At 45.2% G+C, this 13,698-nt stretch overlaps 1 protein-coding gene across 1 annotated transcript in view; it reads left to right on the top strand.

The window, feature by feature from the left end:
• PLCB1 (phospholipase C beta 1) overlaps positions 1 to 13,698 on the top strand; it is a 1,235,601-nt gene that overhangs the window by 750,521 nt on the left and 471,382 nt on the right. Inside the window, exon 10 of the mRNA XM_073672250.1 lies at positions 11,938 to 12,084. Within this exon, the coding sequence (XP_073528351.1) occupies positions 11,938 to 12,084 (147 nt within the window). The remainder of the gene's footprint in view (positions 1 to 11,937; positions 12,085 to 13,698) is intronic.

Here is a 13,698-nt window from a genome sequence, read left to right as displayed (position 1 = left end):
GGTGCAATCTGTCAGCCTATCAGCAGTACACACACGGAGCGAAGTGCTTTTTTTCACACAAGCAAGGGCATGTGTCATTGGCAGTGTATGTCACATGTCCTTGCCCTATAAGACCAAGCCATTTTCCCCGTCGCCACCATTTTCTCACTGCTGCAGCTGCGTGTTAGACGGCACCGCTGTTGCTGTGTGCGCTATACCTTGTTAATTTCAAGCCAATTTTCGCACAAATCTACAGATAGCTTGGGAGTAGGGAATAGTTGTGATTGCAGTCCTTTTATGGACTAGGTTACAGCATTTCCTACGACTTTTATCAGGCAGGTCTGTGCTCTTAAATAGATAGATTGTGGGAGTAAAGACTAATTGTAATTGGAGTCCTTTTCAGGACTAGGTTACATCAGTTCCTATCAGTTTTTGCCAGGCAGGTCTGTGCCAGTGCTGTTCAAGTTTTTTTCACAGCATTTGGCTGAATCTAGCAAAGCTAATCCTTTTTGGCCTATTGCAGAGTGTGTTAGTCAGTGGAGTAGCCTATCTGTGTTGCAAGATAAACCACCTGTGTATAGAATACCAATTTTTTTACTGCACCTAGTGAAGTAAAATCTTTTGGGCATAGCATCATTCTATTAGTCCATCTATACTGACCTTCATCAGGTTGCAAATTGAATATAATTTTTTTCTGCATCTAGCTCTGAAAAAATATTTGGCCTTCTAGCAGTGTGTGGGACTTTCTCTATTAGTCCATCTATACTGACCTCCATCAGGTTGCAAACTGAATATATTTTTTTCTGCATCTACCTCTGAAAAAATATTGGGCTTGTAGCTGTGTGTGGGACTTGTTCTATTAATCCATCTATACAGACCTCCATCAGGTTGCAAACTGAATATAATTTTTTTCTGCATCTACCTCTGAAAAAATATTTGGGCTTCTAGCTGTGTGTGGGACTTGTTCTATTACTCCATCTATACTGACCTCCATCAGGTTGCAAATTGAATATAATTTTTTTCTGCATCTAGCTCTGAAAAAATATTGGGCTTCTAGCTGTGTGTGGGACTTGTTGTATTAGTCCATCTATACTGACCTCCATCAGGTTGCAAACTGAATATATTTTTTTCTGCATCTACCTCTGAAAAAATATTGGGCTTCTAGCTGTGTGTGGGACTTGTTCTATTAATCCATCTATACAGACCTCCATCAGGTTGCAAACTGAATATAATTTTTTTCTGCATCTAGCTCTGAAAAAATATTTGGCCTTCTAGCAGTGTGTGGGACTTTCTCTATTAGTCCATCTATACTGACCTCCATCAGGTTGCAAACTGAATATAATTTTTTTCTGCATCTAGCTCTGAAAAAATATTTGGCCTTCTAGCAGTGTGTGGGACTTTCTCTATTAGTCCATCTATACTGACCTCCATCAGGTTGCAAATTAAAAATAATTTTTATCTGCATCTAGCTCTGAAAAAATATTTGGGTTTCTAGCTGTGTGTGGGACTTGTTCTATTACTCCATCTATACTGACCTCCATTAGGTTGCAAATTGAATATAATTTTTTTCTGCATCTACCTCTGAAAAAATATTGGGCTTCTAGCTGTGTGTGGGACTTGTTGTATTAGTCCATCTATACTGACCTCCATCAGGTTGCAAACTGAATATATTTTTTTCTGCATCTACCTCTGAAAAAATATTGGGCTTCTAGCTGTGTGTGGGACTTGTTCTATTAATCCATCTATACAGACCTCCATCAGGTTGAAAAATGAATATAATTTTTTTCTGCATCTAGCTCTGAAAAAATATTTGGCCTTCTAGCAGTGTGTGGGACTTTCTCTATTAGTCCATCTATACTGACCTCCATCAGGTTGCAAATTAAAAATAATTTTTATCTGCATCTAGCTCTGAAAAAATATTTGGGCTTCTAGCTGTGTGTGGGACTTGTTTTATTACTCCATCTATACTGACCTCCATCAGGTTGCAAATTGAATATAATTTTTTTCTGCATCTAGCTCTGAAAAAATATTGGGCTTCTAGCTGTGTGTGGGACTTGTTGTATTAGTCCATCTATACTGACCTCCATCAGGTTGCAAACTGAATATATTTTTTTCTGCATCTACCTCTGAAAAAATATTGGGCTTCTAGCTGTGTGTGGGACTTGTTCTATTAATCCATCTATACAGACCTCCATCAGGTTGCAAACTGAATATTTTTTTTTCTGCATCTACCTCTGAAAAAATATTTGGGCTTCTAGCTGTGTGTGGGACTTGTTCTATTACTCCATCTATACTGACCTCCATCAGGTTGCAAATTGAATATAATTTTTTTCTGCATCTAGCTCTGAAAAAATATTGGGCTTCTAGCTGTGTGTGGGACTTGTTGTATTAGTCCATCTATACTGACCTCCATCAGGTTGCAAACTGAATATATTTTTTTCTGCATCTACTTCTGAAAAAATATTGGGCTTCTAGCTGTGTGTGGGACTTGTTCTATTAATCCATCTATACAGACCTCCATCAGGTTGCAAACTGAATATAATTTTTTTCTGCATCTAGCTCTGAAAAAATATTTGGCCTTCTAGCAGTGTGTGGGACTTTCTCTATTAGTCCATCTATACTGACCTCCATCAGGTTGCAAATTAAAAATAATTTTTATCTGCATCTACCTCTGAAAAAATATTTGGGCTTCTAGCTGTGTGTGGGACTTGTTCTATTAGTCCATCTATACTGACCTCCATCAGGTTGCAAATTGAATATAATTTTTTTCTGCATCTAACCCAGCCAATAGTTTTGGCCTAATACCACAGTTTGGCCACTCAGCTCTGCTCGGTTCCCATCCATTGTTTTTTTGTGCAAACAACTCCAGAGTTGTGAATTAGTTAACCACCAAAATGAGTGGAAAAAGGCCTGCTGCTGGTGGAAAGGGGAATAGGCGTGTTGGGAAGGGGAAAAAAGGTTGTGTCCGTGGGGTAGGTGTTAAAGCAACAGTAACATCTGCAGAAGAAAGACCATCTTCCAGCCAAACTAAAATGTCTACTTCTTTTAGCGGACAGTGTGATAAGATCCCTTTCTTACGGCCACGCCAATCGCTACAAATTCCAGATGAGGCACAAAAACAGCAGGTGCTTCAACGGATATCAAGTGCTCCTTTAAGTGGGCTCTCCTCCACAACAACTTCAACATCACAAATACTCCAGTCCTCAAAGGTGTCACCCCAATCGCACTTGCTTCCTCACAGCTCCCAAATCTCCAGCTGCCCGTCTGAGTATGAGGTAGAACAGATGGTTGAGTCTGCAGAGCTGTTTACTCATACTATAGCCTGGGAATCAGAGGTCGACTCCAGCGCTTCTGTGAATCCAGACGAGGAAATGATCTGCACTGATGCCCAGAATCTTTATGAGTCGGATCCAGGACCAGACGCAGAAGGTTCTGACCATAATGTAGACCCTCATTCCCAAACTGTAACTCCTGTTGGTGGAGACAATGAGGAAGACGATGATGAGACTCAAATACCTGATTGGAGCGACAACTTTAGTTTTTTGTCAGGGCAGGAACAGGTTGGCTCTGAGGACGACGGGTGTGATAACGCACAGGGTGATGATGATGAGGTTGGAGATCCCACTTACTGTCAACCCACAGTCAGCCAAGAGATGAGGTCAGCAGAGGAGGTGGAGGAAGATGCTAGTGACGACGAGGTCAGGTTGCGCCTTCCTGGACAGAGACGTAGTACTGGAAGCACGTCAACAACTGCATCCTCAAACACAACTCTGCCTCTCACCACAAGTCGTGGTGGCTCTTCAGGTCGCATGGGTGCTAAGCCTTGCATAGCCTGGGCATTTTTTCAGATCGATAAAGATGACCCAACTCGTGTTATCTGTAACATTTGTCAGCAAAAGCTAAGTAGAGGCCAAAAAATACATAGTTTGAGTACTTCATGCATGAACCGGCACATGGACATGAAGCATAAGTTGCAGTGGGAAGCTCAGTGTGCTACAATGCGGCCTAGCCAGCCGGGCCAACCACCGTCTGCCATATCTTGTGCATCCGCGGCCTCTTCATCCTCTGTGACTGGGGGGAGAGCAGTCACACCTGATTTGGGGCGCAGACCTGCCACCTCTTTACCCGCAACAGCCAGCGTGATTGGCAGGTCATCATTTTCTTTGGAGATGGTAACACCAGCTGGTGTTGAGCGCTGTCCGACATCGATAGCACCACCTTTGGATCAAGGCAACCTAACATGTCCGCCTGCATCTTCCTCACAGACCGGCAGTTTGCCGGGGACACCCTTATCAACCCCGTCTAAGCACAATAGCCAGCCCTCGGTCCCTCAGATGTGGACAAGTAAAAGACCATTTCCTCCTGGCCCTGAGAAAGCTAAGAGGTTGAATTTCACCATTTGCAAGCTCTTGGCTACAGAAATGCTGCCTTTCCGCCTGGTGGACACAGAGGATTTTCGAGACCTTATGTCCGTCGCAGTGCCCCAGTACCAGATGCCCAGTCGGCACTACTTCTCAAAGAAAGGTGTGCCTGCGCTCCACCAGCATGTCGCACACAACATCACCGCTTCTTTGAGAAACTCTGTGTGTGACAGGGTGCATTTCACCACAGACACTTGGACGAGTAGGCATGGACAGGGGCGTTACATGTCGCTGACTGGGCACTGGGTAACTATGGTGACAGCAGGACAAGGGGCTGCTGTCCAAGTCTTGCCGTCCCCACGAGTTGTGCGTCAATCCTCTTTATGTCAAAGTTCCTCCACTGCTTCTGCCTCCTCAACCTCCTCTCGGTCTTCCACCTGCACCCAAAGCCTGTCTGGTCATGCCACAAGCTTTCTAACTGCGCAGAAGGGATCCTGCACACCTCCTTACTATGCTGGCAGTAGGGCTCAACGTCATCAGGCGGTTTTTACTTTGAAATGTCTGGGAAATGTGAGTCACACAGCTGAGGAGTTGTGGTCAGCTCTGGAGAACCAATTTCATGAATGGTTGTCTCCACTGGACCTGAAACCAGGGAAGGCCGTGTGCGACAATGCTGCAAACCTGGGTGCGGCCCTTCGCCGGGGCAATGTCACACACGTGCCTTGTATGGCTCACGTGTTGAACCTGGTTGTCCAGCAATTTTTAGCCCACTATCCCAGACTAGATGGCCTTCTGCAGAGGGCACGGTCGCTGTGTGCTCACTTCCGCCGTTCGCATCCCGCAGCTCAGCGACTTACATCTCTACAGAAGTCGTTGGGCCTGCCACTTCACCGGCTAAAATGCGATGTGCCTACCCGGTGGAATTCAACTCTGCACATGTTGCAGCGACTGTGGCAGCACCGACAAGCCCTGGTGCAATACGTTCTGACGTATAGCCTGGGCCAACGAGATCCAGACGTGGGGCAAATCACGCTGGAGGAGTGGTCTCAGATCAGGGACCTATGCACCCTTCTGCACAGTTTTGAAATGGCGACGAAGATGTTTAGTGCTGACGATGCCATTATCAGCATGACTATTCCGGTGATTTACATGCTGGAGCACATGTTAAACAGAATTCGGAGTCAGGTGGTGGCACAAGAGGAGGTGGAGGAAGTAGAGGAGGAGGAGTTGTATGCGGAAGGGCTAACATCTGCAAGGTCCAGACGGTCGGCAGCACCAAGGCGGCAGGCATGTGAGGGTGGGGGAGATGGTTTTACCAGGGCGCATGGTAGCAGCCAAACTAGTGAGGAAGGTGCAGGAGCCCAGGAAGAAGTGGAGGATGAACTGATGGAAGACTCATCAGATGAGGGAGACCTTGATCACATTTCTGTTGTGCGAGGTTGGGGGGAGAGGACAGAGGAAGGAAGCATGATTGTTACCTCGCCACCAACACAACAGGGACTTGGTGCTCCTGGATGTGCAACACACGAGTGCCTTCTTGCTGCACTACCTGCAACATGACCCTCGAATTGGGAGAATTAGAAATAATCCTGACTACTGGGTTGCCACACTGTTAGATCCCCGGTACAAAAGTAAATTTGCAGAAATTATTCCTGCCATAGAAAGGGATGCACGCATGCAGGAGTATTAGCAGAGACTGTTGCAGAATCTTACATGTGCTTTTCCACAAAACACCAGTGTTGCACGTAGTGAATCTCACAGTTCCAACTTGCCAACCGTGGGACCGTCAAGTGTTCAGCACTCAAACCATAACAGAACCACAGTATCTGCTGGTAACATCAATTTTGCGCAATCATTTCACCACTTTTTTAGCCCATCCTTTGCAAGGCCACAGGAGACAAGAAGTCTGACACATAGTCAACGCCTAGAGACGATGGTACAGGAGTATCTCCAAGTAAACATTGAAGCCATGACTGTCACTGGACCCTTGCTCTTTTTGGGCTTCCAATCTGGATAAATGGCCGGAGCTAGCCACTTACGCCTTGGAGATCTTGTCATGCCCCGCAGCCAGCGTTCTGTCTGAACGTGTGTTCAGCGCTGCTGGTGGTGTGCTGACAGATAAGCGCACGCGGCTCTCCACTGATAATGTAGACAGACTCACGTTCATAAAGATGAACAAATCATGGATCCGAAACGACTTTTCTACCCCTGTGTCATCCTGGGGAGAGTAAAAGATGGATAATTGGTTAAAATCACCCTACCAACCGTTTTAAGCTTTCAAATTACTAATCATGTTTATCTGTATCTTGGCTGGAAAATAATTTGGGCTTTGTAGCAGTGTGCAGCACTGATTCTATTAGGCCATCTATAATAAGCTCCACCAGATTTAAAATTACTAATCATGTTTATCTGTATCTTGGCTGGAAAATAATTTGGGCTTTGTAACAGTGTGCAGCACTGATCCTATTAGGCCATCTATACTAAGCTCCACCAGATTTAAAATTAATAATAATTTTTAGCTGCATCTAGCCCGGAAAATAATTTTGGGGCTCCGAGATGCGCAAGACACATAAGTGCCTTCTTGCTGCACTACCTGCAACATGACCCTCATATTGTCAGAATTCGAAGTAATCATGACTACTGGGTTGCCACACTCTTAGATCCGCCAAACTTTTCGATCAACCTTTTCATTTTAATAAAGACCAAAAAAATGGTCATTTTTGAAATTATAAGCATTAGCAGGTTATTAGAAACTGAAATCAAACAGTTTTCAACTCAAAACTTTATTCTAGGTGATGTTACATTTTCACATAGGACCCCTTGTTCGAAAGGAGCTTCTGAACTCTCTCGTCCATTGAATTTGTCAGGTTTTGGATGGTTTCTGCTTCAATTGTTTTGCATGAGGACAGAATACCCTCCCAGAGCTGTTGCTTAGATGTGAACTGCCTCCCGCCATCATAGACACTCCTTTTGATGATGCTCCAGAGGTTCTGAATGGGGTAGAGGTCAGGGGAGCATGGGGGTCACACCATAAGTTTGTCCCCTTTTATGCCCATATCAGCCAGAGATGCAGATGTTTTATGTGCAGCATGAGATGGTGCATTATCATGCAAAAAAATGATCTTGCTGTGAAATACACGGTTCTTCTTCTTGAACCATGGCAGGAAGTGCTGTTTGAGAAAATCCACATACATTATGGAGTTCATCTTTAGCGCCTTCAGGGATCCTAAAGGGGCCGACAATCTCTCTCCCTATGATTCCAGCCCAAAACATTACTCCACCTCCTCCTTGTTGGCGCTGTAGCCGTGTTTGCGTGGGGTGTCCATCAACCAGCCATCCTCCACTCCATCCATCTGGACCATCGAGCGCTGCATGGCACTCATCCGTGAACAAAACAGTTTTGAAATCAGTCTTCGTGTAATGTTTGGCCCACTGGAGCCGTTTCTGCTTGTGTGAAGTGGATAGAGGAGGTCTACAGGATGGCGTATGCACAGCTGCAAACCTCTGAAGGACCCTGCATCTTGTTGTTCGGGGGACGTTGGAGGCACCAGCAGCTTCAAAAACTTGTCTGCTGCTATGACAAGGCTTTTTTGCCGCTGCTCTTTTAACCTGACGTAATTGCTTGTAGGAAAGAGTCCTCAATTTGCCCTTATCAGCACGCACACGTGTGTACTGTGAATCAGCTACATACTTCTTGATTGCCAAGACACTTCATCCTGATCATCGCACAATGTTGATTGTAGTCATGCCTTGACCTAAACACTCCACAATTTGTTGCTTCTCAGCAGCCGACACATCCTTTTTCTTTCCCATTTTGGCAGAAAATGTAGGCTGCTTAATAATGTGAGACAGCCTTCTTAAGTAGTCTTGCCTTTCATTGGACACACCTGCCAAACTAATTAGCACAGGTGTCTGCAATTGCTTACAGTGATATAAAGAGCCCTGACACACATCACCATCAATGAGTTTAACTGACAAACAAACAAATTCTTCCCTTATCACTCCTAAACACTTTTTGCATAATAATTTGGAACACAGTGTACATGTGCTTTTCCACAAAACACCAGTGGTTCACGTAGTGAATCTTACAGTTCTAACTTGCCAACCGTGGTCTGTATGGAGTTGTTCAATAAAGGGCCCAAAATTAAGATAACATAGATGGGAGAGGTCTCTATGAATAGGAATTCCTAAGTATTTGATACCCTGTGAGGGCCAGGCAAAGGGAAAGTTGGACTGGATGGAATCCTATATGGATTTGGGGAGGGAGACATCGAGGGCCTCAGACTTCGCTGCATTGATTTTAAAATTTGACCATGTAACAAAGTGATCTATTTCAGCCATAACAGCATGGATGGATATATGTGATTGAGTGATATATACTAGGACATCATCAGCAAATAGAGAGCACTTGTACTCGGTGCCTCCCACCTCAATCCACCTAATATTGGGGTTATGGCGAATTGATGAGAGCAGGTGCTCCGTCACTAGGATGTATAAGAGAGGGGACAGAGAACATCCCTGCCTTGTCCCATTGGTGATTGTGAAAGGTGATGAAAATGTTCTGACGCGCCCCCTGGGCCTTGGGACACCCGGAGCCGGACCCTTTTTGGTGGATGCTGGTGGTTGTAGTCTCCGTGGCGGCGACCCGGTTCCGTGGCTCAGGGTGGTCAAACCAGTGGCGGAACTATTTATGTGGTTTTGATGTTTAAATGTCCGACTACGCCACCCGTGGATTGCGGTCAGAGTGAACCGCCGCTCCAGGGCAGACCGCTGAGGCTGGTGTTGTGGGTGCAGCAGAGCGTAGCATAACTCCCCACGGGAGGAGTATAGCCTCAGGGCAGTGTATGCGGAGGATGGGGGTGATGGTGCAGGGCAGCAGCAGTAACGACACGGAGTCAGTGATGCAGTCCAGGGCCTTTACTCACAGTTCTTATTATCCAGACCACGTCTGCAGGTAACGGCTGCCCACGTCGTACTGTGCTCACCAGGTGAGGGGCTCAGACAACTCCCAGATAACTTTGGAGCGCTTCACAGGACCCCCTTTGTGTGTCCTTTGTCTGGCCTTTCTTACCAACCCTTCTGTCCGGCTGCCTCGGGCCTCCTCTTGGTAAACTTGGCACCAGTTTCCCTGACCCTATGTGGTGCCTTCCTAGCGGGTGTAGCGAGGGGCTGCGCCACATAAAATGTCACAGCCTCCGGTTTCTAGCTGAGGGTCGTTTCCTGCCTCCACTAGTTTCGGGGACCTGTCTCCCCCTTTGGCCTGACCCCTCCACGCAGGTGGATTCGGGCGTGCGGTGGCGACTCGCCCGTCCGCACCCCTGGGATCCCTTCATTCCTCGTTCCTGGAGCCTTCTCCGCTCCTCTTCCTTCCTTCTCCCTCTTCCAGGCCTGGGCCTCTGTTACTAGGCCCGCCTCCGGAGCAGAGCTCATGCAGAGCCCCTGCTCCCTGCCACTTCTGCTCAGACTTCTCTGCACTGAACTAAGATGGTGCCCACCTTTTATACTCCCTTCTCAATGCACCCAGGAACTGCTTCCTCCCTGCTCCTGCACTACAGGGTTCCCCTTCCTCAGTGTTCCCTCCCCCCACTCCAGCCAGGGACAGGGACTGTCGTGCCCATCTCAGGGGCATATTGGTCGCCCTGCCCCACGGCAATGTGGTGTAATGCATGCAGGTGTCGGGTCCTGATCCACACTCCATCCTTACCTGAGAGTGAGATATCACACCTCTGGGTGAGGTTCAATACCTCTGTAGCAACTGAGCCCTCAGGGTAATACAGTTCCATTTATCTTCAGCCTAGGTGACGTATTGCGATACAGGGCCGTGATTTTGGCTATAAAAGGGTCCCCTAGACCCCTACCCCAAGCTTTTTAAGAGAATCATATATGGCGTGCCAGGAGACTCTATGGAATGCTTTCTCAGCATCCAACGAGAGTATCTAATTACAAATTTTTAACTGCATCTAGCCCAGGAAATACTTTGTGCCTAGTAGCAGTGTCTGCTAGTCAGCGGATTATCCCGGCTGTTAAGCAAGCTACACCACCTGTAGTTTTGACACTTAATTTTTTCAAAGGAAATGCTTCGGGACCACGGGATACTCAGTGAAGAGCATCAGGAGGCACCCCAAGGCATAGGGGCTGGGACTGGCAGTAGGATGCCTTGTGGTGGACAGCCGAGCTCGATCCTTATAAAAGCTTTTTAACTGCAGCAGCTTTAGTGGACGCTACTGGAGCTGGAATTACGTGGCTGCTGGCATGAGACTTGCCCTCCAATAGATCCTTGTAAATGGATTTAAAGTGTATTCATTCAAATTAGAGAGACAATTTAAATTAAAAAGCTTAGAGCTGCCTCCACCACAGGGGGGCTCGCTCGACCCACCAGCGGACGGGCACCAGTATTGGGAGAGGGGGGCTGGCCGTCAGGGTTCACCGCGGCTCTGGCACAAACCCGGCGACACGGAGGTGGCACGGGCAGGAGCGGACTGAACGTGTCGGCTTCTCACTTTTTGGATTTTAGAAGGGCATGACATGCCTATATCTGTGTTTCCCCCTCCTTTTACTCCTCCACCTCTTTTCTTTTCGCATGACTATATGTACTTGTCACTTTTCCATGTGTTAGTTGTGTCTTCAGAGCAGTTTGTCAGCTTTTGGACACCTTTGAAGGTGTTTTCTATGTGTTTCTATGTGTTTTTGTTTGCCTGCCATTGGTTTTAACGGTGTTCGAAGGTGTTCGACGAACAGTTCGACGAACAGTTCGGTGAACACACGGGTGTTCGACGAACCGAACCGAACTCGAACACTACGGGGGTGGCTCAACACTACACAGCATGCTTCATGTCTTTTCCATTAAAAATGATGGAATCAGCCACAGAGCCACCGATTCAGATGTGAACAGTCTCAATGGGGACATTGATGAGAAACCCATAGGATTTTCAGCAATTATTGGAGCTCCTAGATAAATGAAGGAACAGAGCCATGCATGAGCGCCATCGCCTCATTCCATGAGAATGCGCCCCTGGAATCTCCAACATTTATGGCATAACCTGGGCAGCACGGTGGCTCATTGGTTAGCACTGCAGCCTTGCAGCTCTGGAATCAAATCCCACAAAGGACATCTGCAAGGAATTTGTATGTTCTCGTGGAGTTTCCTCCGTGTTCTCCGGTTTCCTCGCACTAATTCATTGAAAAGGGGTTTTTTTTTGCAATTAGTATTAATTACCATAAACATTTCCCATCATTTTTGTGTACAGCTCTTATACAGATCTATTTGTCTCCACTGAAATAGTTCAAAATCAAGCCCTGTGTAGTCTGGCAGAACCTGCAGTCATACAGTCTCCTGTCTTCTGATAATTTTCTAATCTACGGAATGCACATTGGCAAGAAGTAGTATTCGCATGGAGACACATTGATCTGCATAGGAGTTGTAGACACAAAATATTATATTTAATTTTTATTCAAGAATTTTTGCAAAGTTTATTTGATTTATTTCAGCTTCTGTATATTGGACAATATAAAAATTGGTTGCAGTTGTGGGCATTATGTTTGCATTATGTTTGGTTGAATGGATGGATAGCGGATAATATTATGTTTTCTATTTCAGGTCAGATTTCAGTTGAAGGATTTATGGGATATCTGAGCGGAGAAGAAAATGGAGTTGTTCCACCTGAAAAACTGGATTTAAATGAAGATATGTCTCAACCCCTCTCTCATTATTTTATTAATTCCTCACACAATACCTACCTCACAGGTGAGCTTGTTTTCCTCTTTATGACATATTCTTAATATGTAAATTATTTTCATGTTCATATACATTGCTTTATTTAACCCCTTCATGACCTATAATGTACAGTTACATCATATGCTGTGTCCCTGACTTTGATGCGGACTCATCCTGTGGCTGTTAACCTGTTAAATGCCACTGTCAATCTCTGACAGTGGCATTTAACACTAGCCAGTATGGAGGCGCGTCATTCCGCCCATAACTTGACCGATTGGTTAGCATGACAGCCGGGGGTCTGCTGAAGCGCTCAGCACTCTGTGCTTTTCATGACGATACTCCTGTAAAATCAAGCGTTCAGCTGGCGTTCATTGGAGACTGCTATGTATAGGACAAGCGATCAGATGATAGCAGCATCAAGTCCCCCATGGAGACTATTAAATTCAGCAAAAAGTGAAAAGAAGCTGTTTTTAAAAAATGAAAAAAAATCATCCCACTTTTTGCCCCATTAAAAATAAAACAATAAAAACATTAAAAATATACATATTTGGTATCCCTGCGTTCGTAAAAGTCTGATCTATCAAAATCTAAAATAAATTAATCTGATCAGTAAATGGAGTAACGAGTAAAAAAAACAACACTCCAGAATTGTTTTTTTGGCCGCCACAACATTGCAATAAAATGCAGTAAGAGGCGAAAAAAACATTGCATCTACCACAAAAATGGTATCAGTAAAAACGTCAGTGTAGTTCACAAAAATAAGCCCTCACCCAGCCCCATATTGCGAAAAATGAAGATGTTACGGATCTCGAAAATGGCGACAAACGCAAAATCTTTTTATTTTACAAACTTCCAAATTTTTCTTCACCAGTTAAATAACGAAACTATACATGTTTCGTATCTGCATACTCGTACTGACCTGGAGAATTATATTGCCAGGTTGTTATTTTTACCATATAGTGAACATGGTAAATGAAAAACTCAAAAAACAATTATGGAATTTCACTTTTTTTGCAATTTCAACGTACATGGATTTTTTTTCCACTTCCTAGTGCATCATGTGATAAAATGGATGGTGGCATTCAAAAGCACAACTCATCCCACAAAATAACAAGCCCTCATACGGCTATGTGGAACGAAAAAATAAAAAAAGTTATGGCTCTTGGAAGAAGGGGAGGAAAAACTGAAAAACAAAAAACAGAAAATAGTCTGGTCATGAAGAAGTTAAGGAGTTGTGTAGTTATGTGTTTTCAGGAGCGCACCACACCCCTGCCTCCCCGCATCTTGTTTGAACGGGCGGCATGTTTGCACCAATAGTCTGAACTGTGCTCTCTGCGATGCTGCAAGCAGAGGTAGTGTTGCATCTGCAGCATCAAGCGAGCGCAGTGGCACTGAAGCTAGTCAGATCCTACAATCTGGACAGCTTCAGGGCAGTGTTTACAAGCTGTATAGCAAAGAGCTGGCAAGCGTTGCGCTCATTGCCTAGGAAACCAGCCACTTCTGATGCACTGCAGATTTGGCCAGTTACTTAGGTTACAAGTCGTAAACTGTAGAATTAAAATTCCCTCCCTACCTGAGAATGCAGAATATTTTTAATTAGAGGTAAATTGGAAAGCTCTTTGCAATTTTACACATTTTAGAAGA

Source organism: Phyllobates terribilis, unplaced genomic scaffold, assembly GCF_046119375.1.
Source record: "Phyllobates terribilis strain yellow unplaced genomic scaffold, ASM4611937v1 Scaffold_3__8_contigs__length_932513732, whole genome shotgun sequence".
In the NCBI taxonomy this organism is placed as follows: Eukaryota; Metazoa; Chordata; class Amphibia; order Anura; family Dendrobatidae; genus Phyllobates; species Phyllobates terribilis.
This window is presented reverse-complemented; position numbering and strand designations above follow the sequence as displayed.